A 21,271-nucleotide genomic window follows, 5' to 3' on the forward strand; every position below is an offset into this window, starting at 1 on the left:
CCTCCTCACTTCTAAAGCTTTACACTCTTCTGTTCCTACTTACATCTGAGCCCTAATTTCTCGCTATGCACCATCCCAACTCTTGCGTTCTGCTCAAATATGTCTTCTCTCGACCCCTTTTGTATTTAAAATGTTCTCCCGCCTTAAACCTTTCTCACTGGCTGCGCCACACCTCTGGAATGCCCTTCCCCTCAATACCCGACTAGCACCCTCTCTATCCACCTTTAAGACCCAACTCAACACACCTGCTTAAGGAAGCATATGAGTAGCTTCTTGAGTGATAGTTTTACACCACATACATAAACCTTGGCCCCCTGCGGACGCACTTACCAGAACACCCTCCTACTGTCTCTGTACGTCCTTCCTACCAACCAATTAGATTGTAAGCTCTTCGGAGCAGGGACTCATTTTCCTAAATGTCACTTTTATGTCTGAAGTACTTCTTCCCATTATGTGTTATTTATATTATTTATCTATATGATTGTCACATGTATTACTGCTGTGAAGTGCTATGTACATTAATTGTGCTATATAAGTAAGACATACATACTGTACATGATTATTTTAATATGTAAAGCGTGACAATGTATAATTCTACAGTCTTACCTAAACTGTCAATCGTTTGGTGCTCCTGTTATAAATCTGCCAAAAGCCTGATTGTGTTCCTAACATAACGGCTGCTTCAGTCAGTGTAACTCAGCAGCTACAATGTATCCTTATATTACTACTGTAACATTATATATTGTTACAGTTTACAGCTCAAACTACTGCGAACATTGACAATAAATTATCCCACTAACAACAGATGCTAGATGGCGCTCTTCTAAACCCAATAGGACAGTGAAGTGAATTAATAAATCAATAAAACAATAAAGTGATATAATAAAGTGAATAAAATAAATCAATAGTGATAAATAATCAATATGTACAAATCGTGAATACAATGGTAAAAGAACCACTTATCACTCAAACCCTGCAGAAAAGACTGTTTCAAAAGTCTGGAGGTGCACTGTAGATCGAATTCCAGGGGAGCGTCGTGGATACCCAGAAAAGAAAAATATATAATAGTGTAATACAGTAACACAGTGATAATCAAAATATAAGGGGTTGCCAAATCACTACTCTCAAACGAAGTAGATTTTAAAGCAATGGATCTGTCTGGAACTGTAAATCATCCCAGTCAGGTGTGGTATATAGGATCAGCAATCTCATGAAAAAGAGAAAACAGCCATGGTGCAGATAGAAAAACAAATGTATAACTAAAGGTCACGAATGGAGGCTTACATAGATCTTTAAAGTAAAGGCAGTATACAGATGGGTCTTTTCTGCGTCACAAACTCTCACCGCCCGGTACACACTGCTCGCACAGCTCACAGCTCTCGTGTGTGTAGACCCCGCGACGTCACTTCCGGATCGTGTCGTCACAGCTTGCCAGGAACGGAGGGCAGCATTAAGATTCCCTCTGCTTCTCTTCCTCACGTAAGATGGCTAACGAGCCAGACTCAACGCGTTTCAACGTAATGACGTCTTCATCATTCCTGATGGTCTAAACACACGAGACCTGTGAGCTGTGCGAGCAGTGTGTACCGGGTGGTGAGAGTTTGTGACGCAGAAAAGACCCATCTGTATACTGCCTTTACTTTAAAGATCTACAGTATGTAAGCCTCCATTCGTGACCTTTATTTATAAATTTGTTTTTCTATCTGCACCATGGCTGTTTTCTCTTTTTCATGAGATTGCTGATCCTATATACCACACCTGACTGGGATGATTTACAGTTCCAGACAGATCCATTGCTTTAAAATCTACTTCGTTTGTGAGTAGTGATTTGGCAACCCCTTATATTTTGATTATCACTGTGTTACTGTATTACACTATTATATATTTTTCTTTTTTGGGTATCCACGACGCTCCCCTGGAATTCGATCTACAATAAATTATCCCAAACAGGAAATGATTGCTAAGAACTTGCACTACTGGGGAGGTGTGCTAAAACCTACTATAGAAATCAAATGATTCTTTAAAACTAATTAAACATTGCATTGAGTTGAATTAATAAAAAGAAAAACAACAGCAGTCCCTATTATTTAATACGACATAACTGATTTATTTTAAAAAAAAAACACATACGATTTCACATCTTTTGCTACTTTCTCTGTCAAGGTGAAGACATTTTCATGGCATATTGGGTAGGGCTCCCTGGATAAAAAATTGTGTCTCGTTACATATTTCTAAATGTTACAGGATGAATTTTAGTCATATATATAAATCACAATACTGTTGTATGTCACCACAATTTGGAATTCCATAAAGCTGCAGACAAAGCAAAATCCTATCTGTTTGTTTTTAAAATAAATTAGTTCTGTTCTATAAGAAAATACCTGCAGCATTTAAAATATATATATATTGTGACATCGTCCAAAGATGTTAGGCAGCTTTCTGCCCCGTTTTAGGTCAGAAAGTGCAGGAATATTAAAAATGATCAGTTCCCAAGCTTCACATTAACTCAGGCAGCTGGATGGAAAATCCAGACCACAGATTACAATGGGTCTAGTTCTCCCTCACCTGCTCTCCTAATCACTAACACAGGTATTTAGAACAAAGAGGTTTGCATTTCACTCTCTCTCCTTGGAGGCTGGGGGTATCGCTGCTCCCCTGTTTCCAGTTTCGGGGTGGACGGCCCATCCAAGTATTACAGTACCAGAGGATTTGCCTGGACACTTGGGACCGTGTTCCCACCACGAACAGATAAGACAAAACAAATGTTTATTGCTGTTGCTAAAAGACTGTGCTGTATCTAGTGACCCTAAATGAGAGGCATTGTTTTAAGCTGGGGAACCAGGTTAGTTGGCCCAGTTAGTTCGCAGTTAGAGGCTGATTCTGATGTGTAGTTATGAAATGCTATGACACTGAGATAAGTGAACCGCTGAATGAAAATGTCTTAGTGCCTCTAACCTACACATGTTAAAACTGCAGTACCTTACTTGGATGAAAATAAAGCAGGCAGAGGCCTGAGTTAAGCAACGTAATACTTTGCATGTTCCTGTTTGTTGTATAAATAACCCTAGAAGACTGTGTCGGGAAGAACCCAGACAGACGTCAGCGCTACAAAAGAGGGGCGTATGTCACAATATATATATATATATATATATATATATATATATATATATATATATATACATATATATATATATATATCTGAACGGCAGTTTTAATGTATTATAATATAACAAGCATTTTTTGTTTCTATAGCAACCATTTACAAAGTCACATCCCTTTCCTCTTCTGAAACAAGCTCTTGCACACCTCTTTTTGAGCCCTGCCCTCTCTCTAGTAGTGCACCAATTGTATCTAGTGACTGCCTGGTCACATGATCTTCCCCACAGAGCTTTGCATCTTTGGTACTCTTCTGCTGCAAATGAAAGGGCGACAGACATTTAGTGAACCCTCGAGCTGAATCTTTGCCGATCGATCAAAGAAGAACAGATCAATCGGCATCTTGGCTTATTACTTATCATTGTGTGGATTATATTTATGCACATATTAAAGGGAAAATTCAATTAAAAAACAAAATGGCAGCTTGGACTGCTACTTTAAGATGCCCCATATGAGAAGCACACCCATAACGTCACCGATATAAATTATTCTTATTATTCTGTCTATAGCTGACTTTATGTAACAAATGCACAAAAATGAATGCATATGGAATGCTATCATATTTCCATTACATTTTTATATAATTTCACACTGCGTGAAGATTCAACATTAAAACTCACTTGTCGCTTGTGTACAGTATGTACAGTACACTGAGTGAGTAGATGACAATTTGTTGAATTATAAACCTTGGCTTTTCCTATTGTACCTATTGCAGAATGTGTAGGTCAGCGGCCCCAACTTAAAATACTAAGGAAAGGAGACTGGGAATTGTTTGATATTTAAAAGCACAGATCATCTGTGAGGTCAGCCTGCTGCAGCAAGGCAGACTGAAAGCCTGGGCTGTAATTGCTGCTCCCCCCACGTAACAAATACAGGCTACAGCCTTCCAATTACTATCACCTTATGGCTGCCAACTGACTCAAAGTCAACCATGTGATAAAGATCCACAGGTTGGTGTTTTATCAGGTATTATTCTGTTACATCAAAGTTGCAGCCAACGATATGAGAATTCAAAACCAGAATCTGTTCATTGTCACTCAGTTGACCTGGAGTTTGTTGGCAGCTGTGCCTAACCCCTTGAGCAAATATCTCATCCTTTGTCTTCCTTCTTTTTGTCACTTCTCTATTTCAGCTCCTACTCTTGTTCCAGCCCTCCTTCTTTTTCCAATCTCTCCCTCCCTGCTTCTTCACACACCATTACCATGAGCTGCCTGTTTCCATAATGATACACTTCCCAACATTATGCTACTTTCTTTCCCCCTTGTGCCCTCTTATTTTTCTGCATTTTAGCCTTTACTTCCTGTCTCCCCCAAATTACCCATGTACTTTCAGTCCCTCGTTCATCTTTCTGTTTTAGGCAGGTGTGTTGTGCTGTGGCAGCAAGCTGTGTAAAGAGATGGAGATAAGCTCCTTTCATTCCCTATTCCTGTTGGACAATATATAACATTTTATGCTGATGTTCTCCTGCCTAATGAGGCATCATTGCATTATCATATCCGCTTCTTCCTATACATATGAAGCAAATGTAATATTATGAGGGTTATGAGTATAAAGAAACATAATGTCATGGTCAGTGCCACTATTGTAAAGTAAAAGGCAGAACAGCTATTTTTCAATGCAGACAGCACATAATACCCTTCGTACTCTGCAGATCTGAGTGACAATAAGTGCCTTCTAAATTACAGAATAAAATTGGACCTTAGAATAAAAATATCTTTGACTTAACTTGATCCTACTGTGCTACATCCTATTTAACCTATTACGTTTTAGCAGACAAAGCACAGAATAAAACATAATACCTGTATTTATAAGACAAGATAAACAATATTGTTATGCTTATCACAATGAAGGTTACCGCTTCTGTTATAATGCACATTTGCCTGTCCATTCATTGCCTATCAGATGTGTGCAGTTGAGGAGGTTCTATGCCAATAACCGACATATAATATTAGGCAGGTTGACCTAGTGGCAGGATATCGCTGATATGTGTATCCCTGTTCTTGGAGAACTGGCCCATTAGAAGTAGTCTTTGAATGATAGCTAATAAAAGGAGTAGCATACCCCTCCTATTATCTGGGCCAGTAAGCAGAGAAAGCAGATCAGAGAGGAAATAGAGACATGAATTTAGAAAGGTGATAAGTGATTTTCCACTCGGGAATCACAGTCTATCACTAATAATATGGGTATCTTAGTCTATATTGTGGGTGCTGGTTGTGCAGTTCACAAATGGGCAACAATTTGTGCAGGAAAAGTCAGAAATCCTGATATTAACTCCTGGGAAGAACCAAGAAGGTTGGAATGGGGATTCTCAGAGGTGAGAGTAGAGTACTGTATGTTATGCTGATTCAAGGACAATTAATACATTTATAGAGATTGACCTTAAAATGATTAGTGTTTGTTAAAAAGATAGTTCATTAACTTATATGAAATTTATTTTTATGGGTATCTCTACATTGTTACTTTCTATGTTACGCCTAATATTTCATATGCATAATGATTTGAATCGTTTGTTTTTCACTGTTGTCTCTATGTGAGCATGGTCTGCACCCTCAATATGATAGCATGATGACTGAAGAAACAGAGTTCATAGAATAAATTGACACTTATTTTACTGTATCTCTTCTGAAATTTGCAGAAGAAAACGACACTCTGAGAAAACAAATGTTGGCTGTTCAATCAATGAATTTAAACAATGTACCTTTAAACTTTCTTATCGAATAAATAATAAAATAGTGTTTTAGTATAGTAAAAAAAAAAAAGGCCCTACTATGAGAATCTTGCTCTCTCTAATTAATGCGTAAGCAAGGCAGATAAGGAATAATAATCACTTTCTCATTATTTCAGTTCTGAAAATACAAATAGCGTGAAAGAGTCAATTCTTCTTTAGCATGTGTATATCTAAAACGTAATCCATAAGGATTCCCTGCATGTTTATCAACACAGTGTTGTGCTAACCTGTTTAATTTTCTACGCTCATTAATATGACAGGTAGCATTTATAACACCATTAGCATGTTTGCCCATGCGGGTTTTGAGGGCTCTGATGGTTTTGCCAATATATTGTTTTTGATTTACACGGATTGGAACTGGAACCATCTGTTGGCGAATTTTACACCGCGGAACGGATCTTGCATGGAAATTCCAGGAAACGACTTTGGACAGTTTTGCCCATCTCTACTCCTGACATACAGTATGCCATAGTGGTAGGACAAGCTAAGTCTATGTTAGTGTTGTATTAATATAAGGATATGACTGACATAAACAGAGGTAAAATGCAATGTCATAATGTCACCCTTAACTAATCCAAACCAAAACTGGACTTTATGTGCTTGATACTCACAACTTGTGATGCTGAGTATGTATGTTATGTGCGACCTGTTCTTTATATAAAACCACAGATTACCTATGAGACGCCCTCAGAAATTAACACAGGGCTATGTATCAAACTATATTTCCTCTGTGCACAGGGTCAGGAATTTAATTTTCAGAGGTTGATCAACTGTGTCAATTGTAAGAACATTTTTGTCCTTGTTTGATACGTTTTAAGCTATTTTCACATTGATAACGCTTAAGAACACCAGTTATCACTCTTCTTAGTGCAGAAATAAAGCAAATTCTCAAAACTTTGTGTTCCGGATTCACTAAGGCACGTTCTATAGTGCCGGGCGCGCGCTACACAGAGCGTGCGCGCGAAATTTTAGTTGGCTGACGTGAGTCAGCCCTTCTATACGAGGGCCGCGCGTGCACGGCACAGAGAGGGGAGCCGACAGGGAGCGGGGAAGACGGGGAAAAGAATATTTTCGCGCCGCGACCGGCGCTAAATGTATGTATATGTGTGTGTGTATATGTGTATGTATGTATATGAGTGTGTGTGTGTGTGTGTGTATGTGCGTATGTATTTGTGAGTCTGCACAAACGTAATAAATATTTTATTTTTACCAATTTTTTTTTTTAAATAAATAATAAATTACACACACACACACACACACACACACACACACACACACACACACACACACACACACACACACACACACACACACACACACACACACACACACACACACACACACACACACACACACACACAAACACAAACACAAACACACACAAACACTGTACCTTCCCATTATACTGTCCCTCTCACTATATTTACGAAAAGCATGCGGCACGTGCACACGCGTTCGCATAGGCACGCACGGCCGCATGCTCTATATAACAGCCCTAAGCCGTGTTTCAGAGTATGGTACCCTGGTTCGACATTAATTGGCACTAAAGTCAATGGCAATTAACTCAGGATTGCAGTGTGATAGGCCTTTTCACAGCCAAGTGCATCCCTGCCTTAATTTGACAAATCTGGTGCTGTATTTACATTAGTTTCACAGCCAAGGGACTTTATAATGCATGTTTTATTCCATCCCGTGCTACCTCTATATTTACTTAGTTATTCAATTTTCTTGCCAGCAATAAAATAATGCGTAAAATACTATAAATCCAGAATGTCTGTTTTGAGCATTTCGGATAAGTAAAATATGGCTGTTGTCGCCTAAGGCTGTAAATTTGAAAGTTAATCCCATTTGCAATTTGCTATTATCTTCAACAATATTTTTTTTTGTTCCAGAAAATAGCTTTATGTTAACTTCTGCAACCTCTGTGTATTGATTAAGAATTGCTGATAAATTCAGTTTACATTCGACTGCCAGCAAAAGCCTACTTTGCTGATAAAACCACAGGCATCATAATTTACTTAAGTAAATTTAAAAAAAAAGCAAAAGAATCAAATCTATTAATCTCCCGGAGTTCCAGCAGGGATGGAGAAAGGGGAACGAGAGCTTAGATGTTTAGTTTTAAATCCATTTTTGTTTTTCTCTTCAAATCCTCCAGCTAGAGATGTGATGTGATAACGCAGAAAAGTAACCTTGGCAAATACCCCTGAAGTCACTTTTTTTTAATTTACTCTTGTCACACTTGCAAAAGTTATTTTAGATTACGGTCCAGTTTGACATGATTGCGTGTGATATTTATAGTCTGTTGCTGTTCTATGGATTCTTCGTAACAGTATGAGATGGTATAACAATTCTTTGACTGAAGCAATCTGTGAAGGGGAAGCTTAGCATCTAAAGGCCAAGTACTGTACCTGAGAGAGATATAGGTCTTTGTTTATGAAGAGGTATTACTCTATAAGACAATTCCAGTGCCAGAAAAAACCCCTATCCAATTGAATGAGCCATAAACGGCCAAATTTACTAAGCCCGTCCAGAAGGTTTATTATGAAGGTGTATTATGGGTTTAGTGGCTAATCGGTGGCCCATGGTCTCTGGAGCAATGGGGTCTTACTGTAGACTGGGACATCATTAAAGTCACTAAAACTGAGTGAGACTGTGTTTCACTGAGTGAATATTCTGTGAGGTGTTTTCACTGTGCTGGAGTACAGTAGACTCAATTTTATTATATTTACACTGTGGTGTAGCATGGGGGGAGGGGGGAGACATTCTTACAAAAATATGGTATTGGAGTCCCTGTTTCTAAGTTGTATAGTGCATAAACGTGCAGAGTTTGTTGACCTACTTTTATATATGTCTAAGAACAGAACTGCTAATCCCATAAGGTTTAAGAATATGAGTTTATATACTGTATTAGGACTGGGATGAACGTTTCTAAAAACAATTATAGATATATGACAGATATTAGGGGTACTTGATAGTCCTGTATATATATTAATGTATTGAGCAAGCCAAAAACAATACTGTATTTCTGGTGATTGCTAAATCATGTAACTGCTGTAACATTGCTAAACTACAACCTTTTCTGGTAGTAAAATGTTAATGCATTTCCCAATTCTCTCCCGTCTGGACTACTACAACCTTCCTCTTACTGGCCTCCCTGGTGCTCCACTTTCTCCCCTGTCTACTCTCGAGCAGTCTCTGCCTCTTTCCTCATGAAAACTCTCTTCTGGCTCCTTATTAAATTCCACCTTCACTACAAAATTCTTCTTCTCTTCTGCAAGGCTGTCCACTCCATAGCCCACCTTATACTCAGCTTTAACCTCTCGCTATACCCCCTACTCGCTCACTACGCTCTTCTCTGCCCATCTTTTCTACACCCCCATGGTCACTACAGGCCCCTCATGCCTACAACCATTCTCACATGCTGCAAGATACCTCTGGAACTTTCTCCCTCTCAATGCCTGCAAAATACTCTCTGACTACAAAACTTACCAACAGAGTATTTACTCTCAGTAGTCCTGGATGCCGTCTACTCACTAACTAACCTACAGTATGCTCATATACAGTACACACTGTAACCAATGTAACCAATGCATTGAAATCTACTCCTATTGTTTATGTTAGTCTCCCCACATTCTAACTAGATTGTAAGCTCTTTGAACAGACTAATTTCTCCAAATGTTACATTTATTTCTTTATGCATGTACCCTTTATGTATTGTACTCCCTGCATTATAATTGTATTGTAATATTTGTAAAAATGGTACAGCTCCGCATACCTGTGGGCTCTATTCTTTATATATATATATATATATATATATATATATATATATATATATATATATATATATATATATATATATACCATACCAAATGACAGTAAATTCATTACTGTACATATGCAGAAAATAACTGCTGTCTACAATGCAGTTTAACAATGTACACATCCCCACATACGTATTCTTGCCTGATACTGTACTTGTAATGTATCTTACCACCCCAGTCAGACCACATTATATAATGAACAATATTATAATCAATGCAATGCAAAGAATGCATACAGTGTTTGCACTTATATTCTTTGAATGTGTGCCTAGGTGGTTATCCTTAAACATAGCCTGTCTGGAGTGTACCACAAGTGGTGTACTGTATACTGTACATTGTTAAACTGCATTGGAGATAGCAGTTATTTTCTGCATACCGTACATACAGTAATGCCTTGTCTGTCATTTGGTATGGTATATGATTGAGATGAACGGAGAAATGCTAATTTTCCCGTTACAGTGATGGGACTGCCAAATTGTGAAAGACAGCGGAGTAGCGATACTATTGACCAGTCATGAGAATTATAATAAAATACAGTATGTGTATGTGTTTGATACAGACAGATGCAGCCTTGATGTATGATGCTGTTTACATGGTCGCAGTTGCCACTCAGCGTTCACCACAAATGACAGTCAGCTCTCTGCAGTGTCACAGACATAAGCCCTGGAGGTTTGGGCCTCGATTTATGAACCTCATAAAAGAGGTAAGTTTATTTCCCACCTCGGTTCTGCTTTCAAATGTCAATTCAACAGGTACTGTATATAATTGATTTTGATTTGATGGTATATACTTATCTATTGTCTTTAACTCAATGGACGGCTTCATCAAAGACAAGACCTATTACAGCAAAGCTAAGATGCTTTAGCACTATTTATTTATTTGTAAAATGTTTTACCGGGAAGTAATACATAGAGAGTTACCTCTCTTTTTCAAGTATGTCCTGGGCACAGAGTTATGATGACAAATAATACATGGTTACAAATATATAATTACATAAGTGATAAGGGTATACATTATATACAAGACATTGCATGCAGAGTTAGAGATAATATATGTTATAGGCGTATGTAACAGTTATAGACCAGATTAAAATGTGAGACAGCTTTAGTTTTGAAAAAACTTAGACTGGTGGTGGCTGTGAGAGTCTCCGGTAGGTTGTTCCAGTTTTGGGGTGCACAGTAAGAGAAGGAGCAGCAGACGGATACTTTGCTGAACCTCGGGACCATGAACAGTCTTTTGGAGACAGATCTCAGATGATAAGTGCTGCATGTGGTAGGGGTGAGGAGCTTGTTCAGGTAGCTGGGTAGCTTGCCCAGAAAGTATTTGAAGGCAAGACAGGATAGGTGAACTTTGCGCTTAGACTCAAGTGATGACTAATCTAGTTCTTTGAGCATTTCGCAGTGATGTGTGTTGTAGTTGCATTGGAGAACAAAACAGCATATTGTATTGTAGAGGGTATCAAGTTTGCTAAGGTGGGTTTGGGGTGCCGAGCCATATACTATGTACCCATAGTCGATAATTGGCATTAGCATCTGCTGTGCGATACGCTTTAGATGATTTAGCACTAGTTATAGGTCCACAGATACTGTTCTGCCTTCACGCACCTTAACAGCCCACACGTGCTTTTTATGTTTAAGCGCAAGCCAAAGTGCTAGATTTCAATCGTTGGTGCGAAACGCGTCCGAGGATTCGCTGCCTTTTTTTATTCATGCACTGGCCTAAATAAATGTAAATAAAATTGTCAAGTCTGGCTGCTTTGTCTCCTGTACGTGCGCTGTGCTCCTTATTTTTTCACTTCTTGAAAAAGAGAAGCTTCAAATGTAGCAGGGTCCATTGTTCTCTCTGTGTATCATACTGTATACTGTATTCAGGTATATTGCAATATGCTTCGCCAACATTGTCACTTAAGGCTATGGAAACTGTATGAGATTTTGAGCTGTACTGAGATATATTGTACTGGTAAAAGAACACTTGTTACATCTTTTGCCCAGTACACTGCAATAAAATTGCAAATCATAGCATCAGGTTTGTGACGGACAGAAAGGGCCACAGGTTGCACCCTTGGGAGCTGTGAGAGATTTATATTTAACACTAAAGAGTCATTACAGTTAACATAATGCTCAGTCTGACCGAAAACAGGACTTCATGCTACCTTATTGGGCTTTTAAGATACACGTTAAGGCAGGGGTGCTGAACTCCAGGTTTCAAGGCCCCCCAACAGGTCAGGTTTTCAGGATATCCCTGCTTCAGCACAGGTGGCTCAATCAGTCCCTTCTGCAGCACAGGTGGCTTAATCAGAGGCTCAGTCTTCGACTGCCACCTGTGCTGAAGCTGGGATATTCTCTAAAGCTGACCTGTTGGGGGTTCTTGAGGAGTGGAGTTGAGCACCCCTGCGTTAAGGCAAAACGTGATGCTAAGCCATTTGAAGGGTCTTTGTGGGTCTGGTCCCTAGCATTGCTGTATGCACTGATGTTCAAGTTATGTCATTGAGGGCTACCTACGGGCCAGGATTTCAGTGCATATCACCCCTAAGCAAGTCTTAGTGATAGCTTTCTCACTAATGTATTAAAGCCACGCTGCTTTATGCCGGCTGATATTTTTTTCTGTTGGGCTCTTAAAGAAGGCTTGTATGGGCTGGGGAGCTTGCATCAAATAACCGTGGCCGTAAAGGATAATGTGTTAGCCAGTAGAAGAAATACACAATGTCTTATAACACAACAAAATGTTTATCATAAAGAATACACTTGTTATCTAACGAGCCATTACACGACCTAATATTTATTTGTTCGAGCTACTGATGTAGTAGCCATTATTGCTCCCACTGGCGCGCTGCAGCGGGGAGGACACAACACACCAGTGGGAGCAGCCGCCATTTAAAAACATTAGACGTGCGTGAAAAAGGTGGGGGGGGCTAGCGTGCTATTGTACCCACTGGTGCCCACCAGCAAGTGCAATAATGCCTGCTCCATCTGTATCGGATAGGGCAAGTCCTATGCTCAGGTATATTAATAAACATAACCAAGCGCGTGATGGGTGCTCCTCTTATCAATTAGTGGTGGAAAGTGATTGAAATGTGGTTAAAGGTAGTACAGTATATCTTTGAAAAGTGCAGAAATATTATTTTAAAAGTGCACAATTTTTTTAAATTGTGATTTCGCACTTAATAGTGATGTGAAATAACTATCTGTGATATACACACAAAATGCATGGTACTTAGATATGTAAAATTGCAGCTCACTTAACCCTTTACAGAACAGTTTTCGTCATTCCTCTTAAAATAATAACCTTCAACCATAGGGGAGCGCAGTAATTCGTGACCGATAAAGAGATAAATACACAATATGGTGTGGTATATCTTTCGTGTGTGTGTGTGTGTGTGTGTGTGTGTGTGTGTGTGTGTGTGTGTGTGTGTGTGTGTGTGTGTGTGTGTGTGTGTGTGTGTGTGTGTGTGTGTGTGTGTGTGTGTGTGTGTGTGTTTTTGAGAATGTTCAACACTCACATTTCACAAATAGGACATCAACGTTCCAAATCAGTGGCAAAGGTCATCTCCAAATAATAATCATTTCTCCAGATGAAGAAATACATAATGAACACTGTGATAATAGGGACAATGTGGCTCTTATAATAAAGGTAAAGTCCAGCCATTGCCCTATGGTCCGGGTGAATATACAGGGTAGCCCTGTATATTCATCCAATCATGGCTCATCTGGCCAATTGTGTATGTATAAAATGGTTGTAACTTTTATTATTGTTGAATTGTTTGAGTTGATGTATAAACTTTGTATTCTTTGGTCCCTGGGCATGCTAGGCTGGTAAAACACTTACACCGCCTGCACACCCAGGGATCCGGGTTCAGCTGGTCCCACGAGGGCGTTGTAGACAATGGAGGGTGGGGATGGGCAGTCTGTTTTTCTCCAATTATTAGCAGAACAATATTTATTAGGCTATTGCCTACTAGAAACTAGCATTTATAAAAACAGTCAGAGCCAGTGCTACCACTAAGTGACTAAGGTGGTCGCCTAGGGAGCACATTTTGGGGGACGGCGGCGGTGGAAGCAGAGCAGGACAGCTGGTGGCAGCGGGAGAAGAGGACAGAGGAGGAGGATGGTGGATGATGGTGGGAGAGGAGGAGGATGGCAGGTGGTGGCTGGAGACGAGGAGGATAGCAGGGTGGCAGAGCAGCAGGATGTCAGGTGGCAGCGGGAGAAGAGGACTGAGGACCACAGGGGCGGTACTAAGAGCTGTGCTGCCGGGATACACAGAAAGAGGGACTGCTTCTCTCGGCTCTCTCTGTGCAGCTCTTACAGACTGGTGACAGCCCCGTAGGATTAACACTGCAGGAGTCCCATCCAGAAGCAGGCACCCCAGCTGCATTAATCCTTCTCGGAAATTCACTCTGCGCTGAGACATGATCGCGCTTGGAGGCGATCACGGCCATACTTGGGCCACGGTCCATCCGCTCCAAGTGGCACACATACAGTACAGCAGGAATTTGAATCGCCCCAGATCTGTATATACAGACCTCACAGGTCACAAGACATACAAAGAGTGGCATCCCTTCTGCAGTCATCCTACATCACATGATGGGGTGGGAAGAAACTTGAGCGAGCCCACACATCTAACCCATTAAACGATACAGTAGTCTCAAAAGGGGAGGCTACATATTTATATAATGAATATATATATATTTTTTAAATGTAAACTCAAGGAGCACTGACTGCTGCTTTACAAATGCCAGGAGACAGAACATTGAACAGTTAATAGGATATAGGGCTACCCTGAAGTTTTCCGCCACCATAGACCTTGCAGTAAATAGCAGTTGGATGGCGGAGTATAATGAAAATAAAGTTACATCAAGGTTATTGTATCCATTGCAGACTGTAAAACCTGTTAGGCCCGTCTTAAAGCTTTTACTTTTTATAGCCCTACAAATGTAGCTCGATTCGTTTTCACGGCATGAGCTATAGAAGTTAATTTTAAATTGCTTTGTAGATAATGAATTGTATTGTATGGTTTTGCTTCATAAAATATCATTAATAGGCTTATGTTATTCCGCTTTCTTGATTGGTATTCTAATTCCTAAAAGGAGGAGCGACATTAAAGTGTTTGCAAAAAGAATGACTCATTTTTTTGTGCTTGTTTTGTGTGCTGAAAGTGTGCAATGGGAAGGGGGACAGTCATTCTATTGTTCCATATATGAACTTGATAGCAGTCAGACTGAGGGATCTGAGAAGGTCAGAACGTTCTTCAACTTCAAGAGAATCAAGAGTCGTAAACCTTCATAATCTCTGTTATTTCTCACACATTTTCACTTTTTAGACATTGCTTCATTTTCCAAAAGAAGATTGTCCCAAATTACCTTTTCCCCCCAACCTCACTCTTTATTCTGTCAGCAGTGTATTGTCTGGGCCAGCTTTTTTCCCCCTCCTCATCCTCCCCACAGGAGAAATCAGTGAAGAGCAAGTGTTCTTAATTGATGGACCAAGGTGTAGACTGCAAGCCGCCCTGACTGAGACCATGTGCCTGAAACCATAGCCATCAACATTGCAAGCAGCCTCCCTCTCCCGCTCCAGCTGTGCGAAAGAGTCATCAATTAAAAACACATTAGATGGGCAATACAGACTTCATTAAAATATATTTATTGTGCCATCAGCAATATCCACTGGATATTGCTGATGCACAATACATTTTTTTAATTAAGTCTGTAGTGCTCCTCTCATTTCTCTTTAAATACTTGACCTTCAGGAGTACAGCAAGGGGGCTCCCAGGGATGTGAGCACTGGCCAGATAAGTGACACCATTTGTTAAATGTTTTCAAACAGATTGATTCTTTTTTTGCATTATTCGTAGAGCTCTCAACCCACAGAGTAGCCTCCTTCCTCTTTACCTCTCATAGGACTACTTATATCATTCGGTTTTGGTGCACTGTGATTCTATTTTCCAATATTTGTTTTTTGTTCATTAATACTGTAGACATATGAATGGGATTGTGCCTTGGCTATGCATGTTAATAGGAAAAATATAGGGACACACGTTTTTATACTCCATATATTCCGAATTGTTATTCTTAGTTCGCAACATACAGTATATTTACTACTGCTTTTATAATTTGAGTATACTAAATCTAGTTTTGAAGAAATATGCTGTTTTTAAGCTTTATGGTATTGTGCATGTAAAGACCTTTTTAGAAGATGTCTAGGGAAAATTATCTACAACAGCAAGAATTCAGTCTTCTTTTATATTGTAGGTGAAGGGGAAATAATTAGTGCAGGTAAAAAAACACTGACAAACGAAGATATGCCAGAAAATATACAATTTGTGTTTGAGACGTGTTTCACAGGTGAGTGGAATACACTTATTTAAACGCTGTCAGTGTTTATGTACAATGTCAGGCGCAGGTATTTTATCCTGTTGGAGTGCTGCAGTTACAGATTATAAAGCCATGGTATGATACTGCAAAACATGACAGGTACTGTATGTCATAGAATGGTGGACACTTTAAGATAATCTCCCAAAATACTGAAAGGTTACAGTGGTGTGCATCCCTTTGACACTAAAAGGAACGGGCATCAGACTTCGAGCTACTACATCCATTCTAGGATATCACAGAATTTCCTGATATCTCTTTGTGTCCCCTGTGCTTTATGAATCTCTATTTAAAACATTAACTGTTGGCGGTGAACTTAAAGCTATCTTTTATACTGTAGGTTGTTCAGTTCCTAGGTAGTTTGTCGAGAAGTCCTATTTTAATATTTGGGCTTGTTTGCACCTGCAAAATCCTCTGCTTTCTCTGGGGCATAGTGTTTTTCCACCATTGATATTTAATATGGACAACGTTGTGGGGGGAGTTTATGGAAGGTCATACATATTTGTATTCTGTAAGTTTGGAGATAGATGAACAGCACTGCAAGATAAAGCTAGCTTTACAGCATAGATGCATAATAAAAAAAATCATATGTATTTTCAAATTCAGGAAGATATATATATATATATATATATATATATATATATATATATATATATATATATATATATATATACACAGTGGTTGACAAATCACCAAAAAATCTACTCGCCACACAAAAAAATCTACTCGCCACCTAGTACCAAACGTGTGCTGCTTGGGCCAATATTTACTCGCCCGGGGGTTAAATCCGCTCGCCCGGGGCGAGCAAATGTATAGGTTTGTCGAACACTGTATATATATATATAAACCATTATATATATATATATATATATATATATATATATATATATATATATAATGGTTTTGAAGCAAAAGGTGGCACTGTGTGCTCATTTGCATGTCATTTCCCAGAATCCCTTGCTGCAGGGGAAGCGCCGTGTGCTGGGTGATAATAGTGAAAGACGGGGTAGCAGACCTGTCTAAGACATGCAAATGAGCATGCAGTAATATTTCCATTTGCTATATATATATATATATACATGTAGAGGTATCAGTACCGTGTTAGCCGAGCTTCAATAATCAAAAAAATAAATAGATGATACCGTTCTGTGGCTAACGAAATGCTTTTATTTGTGCGAGCTTTCGAGATACACTGATCTCATTGTAACATCGCCGGAAGAAGAGATCAGTGTATCTCGAAAGGTCGCACAAATAAAAGCATTTCGTTAGCCACAGAACGGTATCATCTATTTATTTTTTTATTTTTTTGATTATATATATATATATATATATATATATATATATATATATATATATATATATATATATATAAAATGTAAATATACTGTATGCTCATTTGCATGTCTTAGGCAGGTCTGCAACCCCACCTTTCACCATTATCACCCAGCACACAGCACTTCCACTGCAGCAGGGATTCTGGGAAATGACATGCAAATGAGCACACAGTGCCACTTTTTGCTTCAAAAACCATTTTATACATGGTTCCCTATAGGCTTAAGCTTGCTGCATGGTCACAGCTTTGAGCACAGCCAGGGTTAAGATGCATAGCCAGAAAACCCACCCACAGACAGCTGTTTCGACCTTAATGGGTCACATCAGTGTGGGGTTGGTTAACTGGCTATGCAATGAAGCGATAAGGATGGGGTTTACCATACTGAGTTAAGTTATAGTGAGTTAAAAAGTGACAAAAACCCTCCACAGCAAAGCATATAGCAAATGTAAATATACTGTATGCTCATTTGCATGTCTTAGGCAGGTGTGCAACCTCGCCTTTCACCATTATCACCCAGCACACAGCACTTCCACTGCAGCAAGGGATTCTGGGAAATGACATGCAAATGAGCACACAGTGCCACTTTTTGCTTCAAAAACCATTTTACACATGGTTCCCTATAGAGACTGATGAGAGACCTGCCTAAGACATGCAAATGAGCATACAGTATATTTACATTTGCTATGTGTGTAAAAAGTGGCACTGTGTGCTCATTTGCATGTCATTCCCAGAATCCCTTCATTCGGTTTTTTTTTTGCTTCATTGCTGGACACTTAATATCAGAGTTACCGCAATCTGAAAACCAACGGGGACTTCCGTGTGAGGGAACCTGACGGGACGTTTGCCATCTCGTGAGGGGCCACCTACCTCAAGGAGAACGACGTCTTCCCAACACCATCTGAGGGTGACCAGACGACAACGTTTTCTTCCACCTGTCCGGTTCCAGTGTTCGGTAACCCATGTCTTGCAACATGAAATGCTTTTAAAGCTCTTATTTGATGAACGCAGAATACTTACCCCTTTTTTTAAGAAATATCTTTTACTAAAACGTATTACACTATGAGCCTTGTGCGCTGTTTCTTTGTCTTTATTCTCTTCTACTTCCTGGGGGTGCTGAGCCACCCCCTTGTTAGCAGCTGCAGACGCTCTCTTATTGCCTATGCAAGGTGTTGTACTTTTCACTATTATATTGATTAATGTGTTATTTTCACATTTAATATTGTTGGGTAATTGGGATCTGATACCAGTTTTATCACGTTGCACATTGTGCATTTTCACTGTCCCAGGATCTATTTTAGTAGCGCACTTTTTTCTTCTTTTTGTTCTCACCTGTATAAGAAAGGGACCTGCGTATCCTGTAATGAGGAAACATGTAAGATTACTTTTTATGTACTAAAATAACCTAATTCTTTGATAGCCAATATCTCATGCATAATTTAACCAATTATTTAATCTAAGGGCATCAAGCAGTAAGCAGCGAAAAAAATCATTAGCCAGTTTAGCAATTAGCCATGTTTTTGGCGAGTTAAACTGGCTGTATGCTGTAAGGCGCGAATCCCTGGCGAATGAATTAGCCACCACCATTTGATGATATGGCGTGTAACCGGTGGCGGGACGGCTGCCTGGCGAAAAACTGCAGAGAAGCCGTCCCCTGCCGAGTTGTGTTTGCAGCAGAGAGAGATCCGCTGCTCTCTCGGCGCAAACATCAGCACAATAAAAATTATTTTTAAAACCATTTTTATTCATAGTGTATATGTGCAGGGGGTCTCCGGAGCTGAACCGCATTGGTTTCAGGTCCGGGGACCCCCTGCTTCCCGAGATACAGGCCCCTTTATGAGGTGCCGGTATCCCTCTGCATTTAAAGGTCCCGATCACGTGACCGCGGAATGTAAACAAAGCAGAGGGAAACCGGCACCCCCTAAAGGGGCCTGTATCACGGGAAGCAGGGGGTCCCCGGACCTAAAACCAAAGCGGTTCAGCTCCGGAGACCCTCTGCACATCTACACTATGAATAAAACACACATATCAATAAAGACTTTTTCCTTACCTTTGCGGGTATCTGTTATGGTAGAGAAGCAGCATGAATATTTATTTAATAATACTGTAAAGTGAGCAGGGGGTCCCCCAAGCTGAACCGCATTGCTTTGTGGACCAGGGACCCCCTGCTTCCCGAGTTACAGGCCCCGGTATGTGTGATCTGGTGGGCAGTGTCGCCGCCATGTTTATAGCGTCCCATACGCTACGTGCCCACAATAAACATGGCGTCCACACTAACCGATGCCCCAAACCGGGGCCTGTAACTCGGGAAGCAGGGGGTCTCTGAGCCACAAATCAATGCGGTTCAGCTCAGGGGCCCCCTGCTCCCGCACAATATTGTTAAAATACATTAATGCTGCTTCAGTACCATAGCAGATAGCCTCTAAGGCAATGAAGGGGTTAACACATAATAGCATGTTTATTGGGGACAAATGCCCCAAATAAACATAGCAGCAATACACAACATACAATACAGTAATGGGCAACATTACTATTATCCACAAATGGATAATAGTGCAGTTGTCCATTTAAAATACATACAGAACAATAAAGACATTAAATACATATAGCACTCACCCATGTGCGGCTGCCACGATGAAGGCCATCCTCATCTTCATCCTGCCCCATCCGCTTCTGCAAAACAGACACAAGAATAAAAACATCCAATGTAATGTCCCCTAACCCCTTAATCACCATAGCAGTTATTAACCGCTACAGTCATTAAGGGGTTAACCCACCATCACCCACATACCCTCCCCCACTAATCCTCCCACCCCCTGAGGCCTAACCACCCTCACCCACTACCACAAGGGAGTCCTACCACATACCCTTGGGGCCAATACCCCCTCCCCCCAGCACATACAGTACAATAATGTGCCAAATAACTATTATCCACATAGGGATAATACATTATTTGGCCATTATTAAACACATTAAATACCGTAGTAAAATAAAGAAAATTCTACTAACCTCATCAATAAGAAGGCCCCGTCGCCAGCATCATCATTCTGTTCCGTTGCCAAAATAATAAATAGCCAATACATTTCAATGACATTCACATACCAATGAACCCCCTAGTCACCTTATCGGGTACTAACCTCAAAGGTAATTAAGGGGTGAAGCCATCCTGCAATGGCAACAGCACTTATCCATAACATCCTCAATGAATTAAAAACCAATTTCCTACACAAATCTCAATTAATCATTCAATCTGAAGGCTCAAATGCCACTTAAAACATTGCCTTTACAGTGTATACATGTAGCATAACATGTAAACTACATGTAGACACTGCAAATCAATGTTAACAATACAGTAAGCCAACTCAAATAGCCTGACATCACAAGAACTATATTATGTAAGCAAATAAAGTCAACATCAATGAATAAACACACATGAATTACATCCCTAAACAATTAAAATACCATCCATACCAATTACACAATTAACTATAGCAACCGTTACAGAGAACAAGTTAGCATCATACAAAAAAGGACACCAAAAATTACATTATTCTAAAGCAAGCCTCACCATTACCTACAGTACAGCATAGAAGCCCAAAAATTACATCTCTCTAATTATAAAATACATTTAAAACACATCTATGCATAGCAGCATAGCCACAATCATTTACACTACAGTAAATCAAGCTTTAACAACACTATCATTTCTTACCCTGTATTATATATCTCTTTAGACATACATACATACATACATACAGTGGCAAGCAATGATGTGCATAAAAAAAATAAACACATGAAAAAGCAAAAAAAAACACATTTACATTAGATACATTTCTTTATTTAACTTACCATTACTTGACCCACTCAAC

General features: G+C 39.7%; 1 protein-coding gene across 6 annotated transcripts in view; it reads left to right on the top strand.

Annotated features, from left to right (window-relative positions):
- Nucleotides 1-21,271, top strand: part of GRIK1 (glutamate ionotropic receptor kainate type subunit 1) — a 376,065-nt gene that overhangs the window by 248,211 nt on the left and 106,583 nt on the right. For all 6 annotated transcript variants that reach the window (XM_075593906.1, XM_075593909.1, XM_075593911.1 and 3 more), the window contains one exon: nucleotides 10,265-10,408. In XM_075593906.1, the coding sequence (XP_075450021.1) occupies nucleotides 10,265-10,408 (144 nt within the window). The remainder of the gene's footprint in view (nucleotides 1-10,264; nucleotides 10,409-21,271) is intronic.

Source organism: Ascaphus truei, chromosome 3 (assembly GCF_040206685.1).
Source record: "Ascaphus truei isolate aAscTru1 chromosome 3, aAscTru1.hap1, whole genome shotgun sequence".
NCBI lineage: Eukaryota > Metazoa > Chordata > Amphibia > Anura > Ascaphidae > Ascaphus > Ascaphus truei.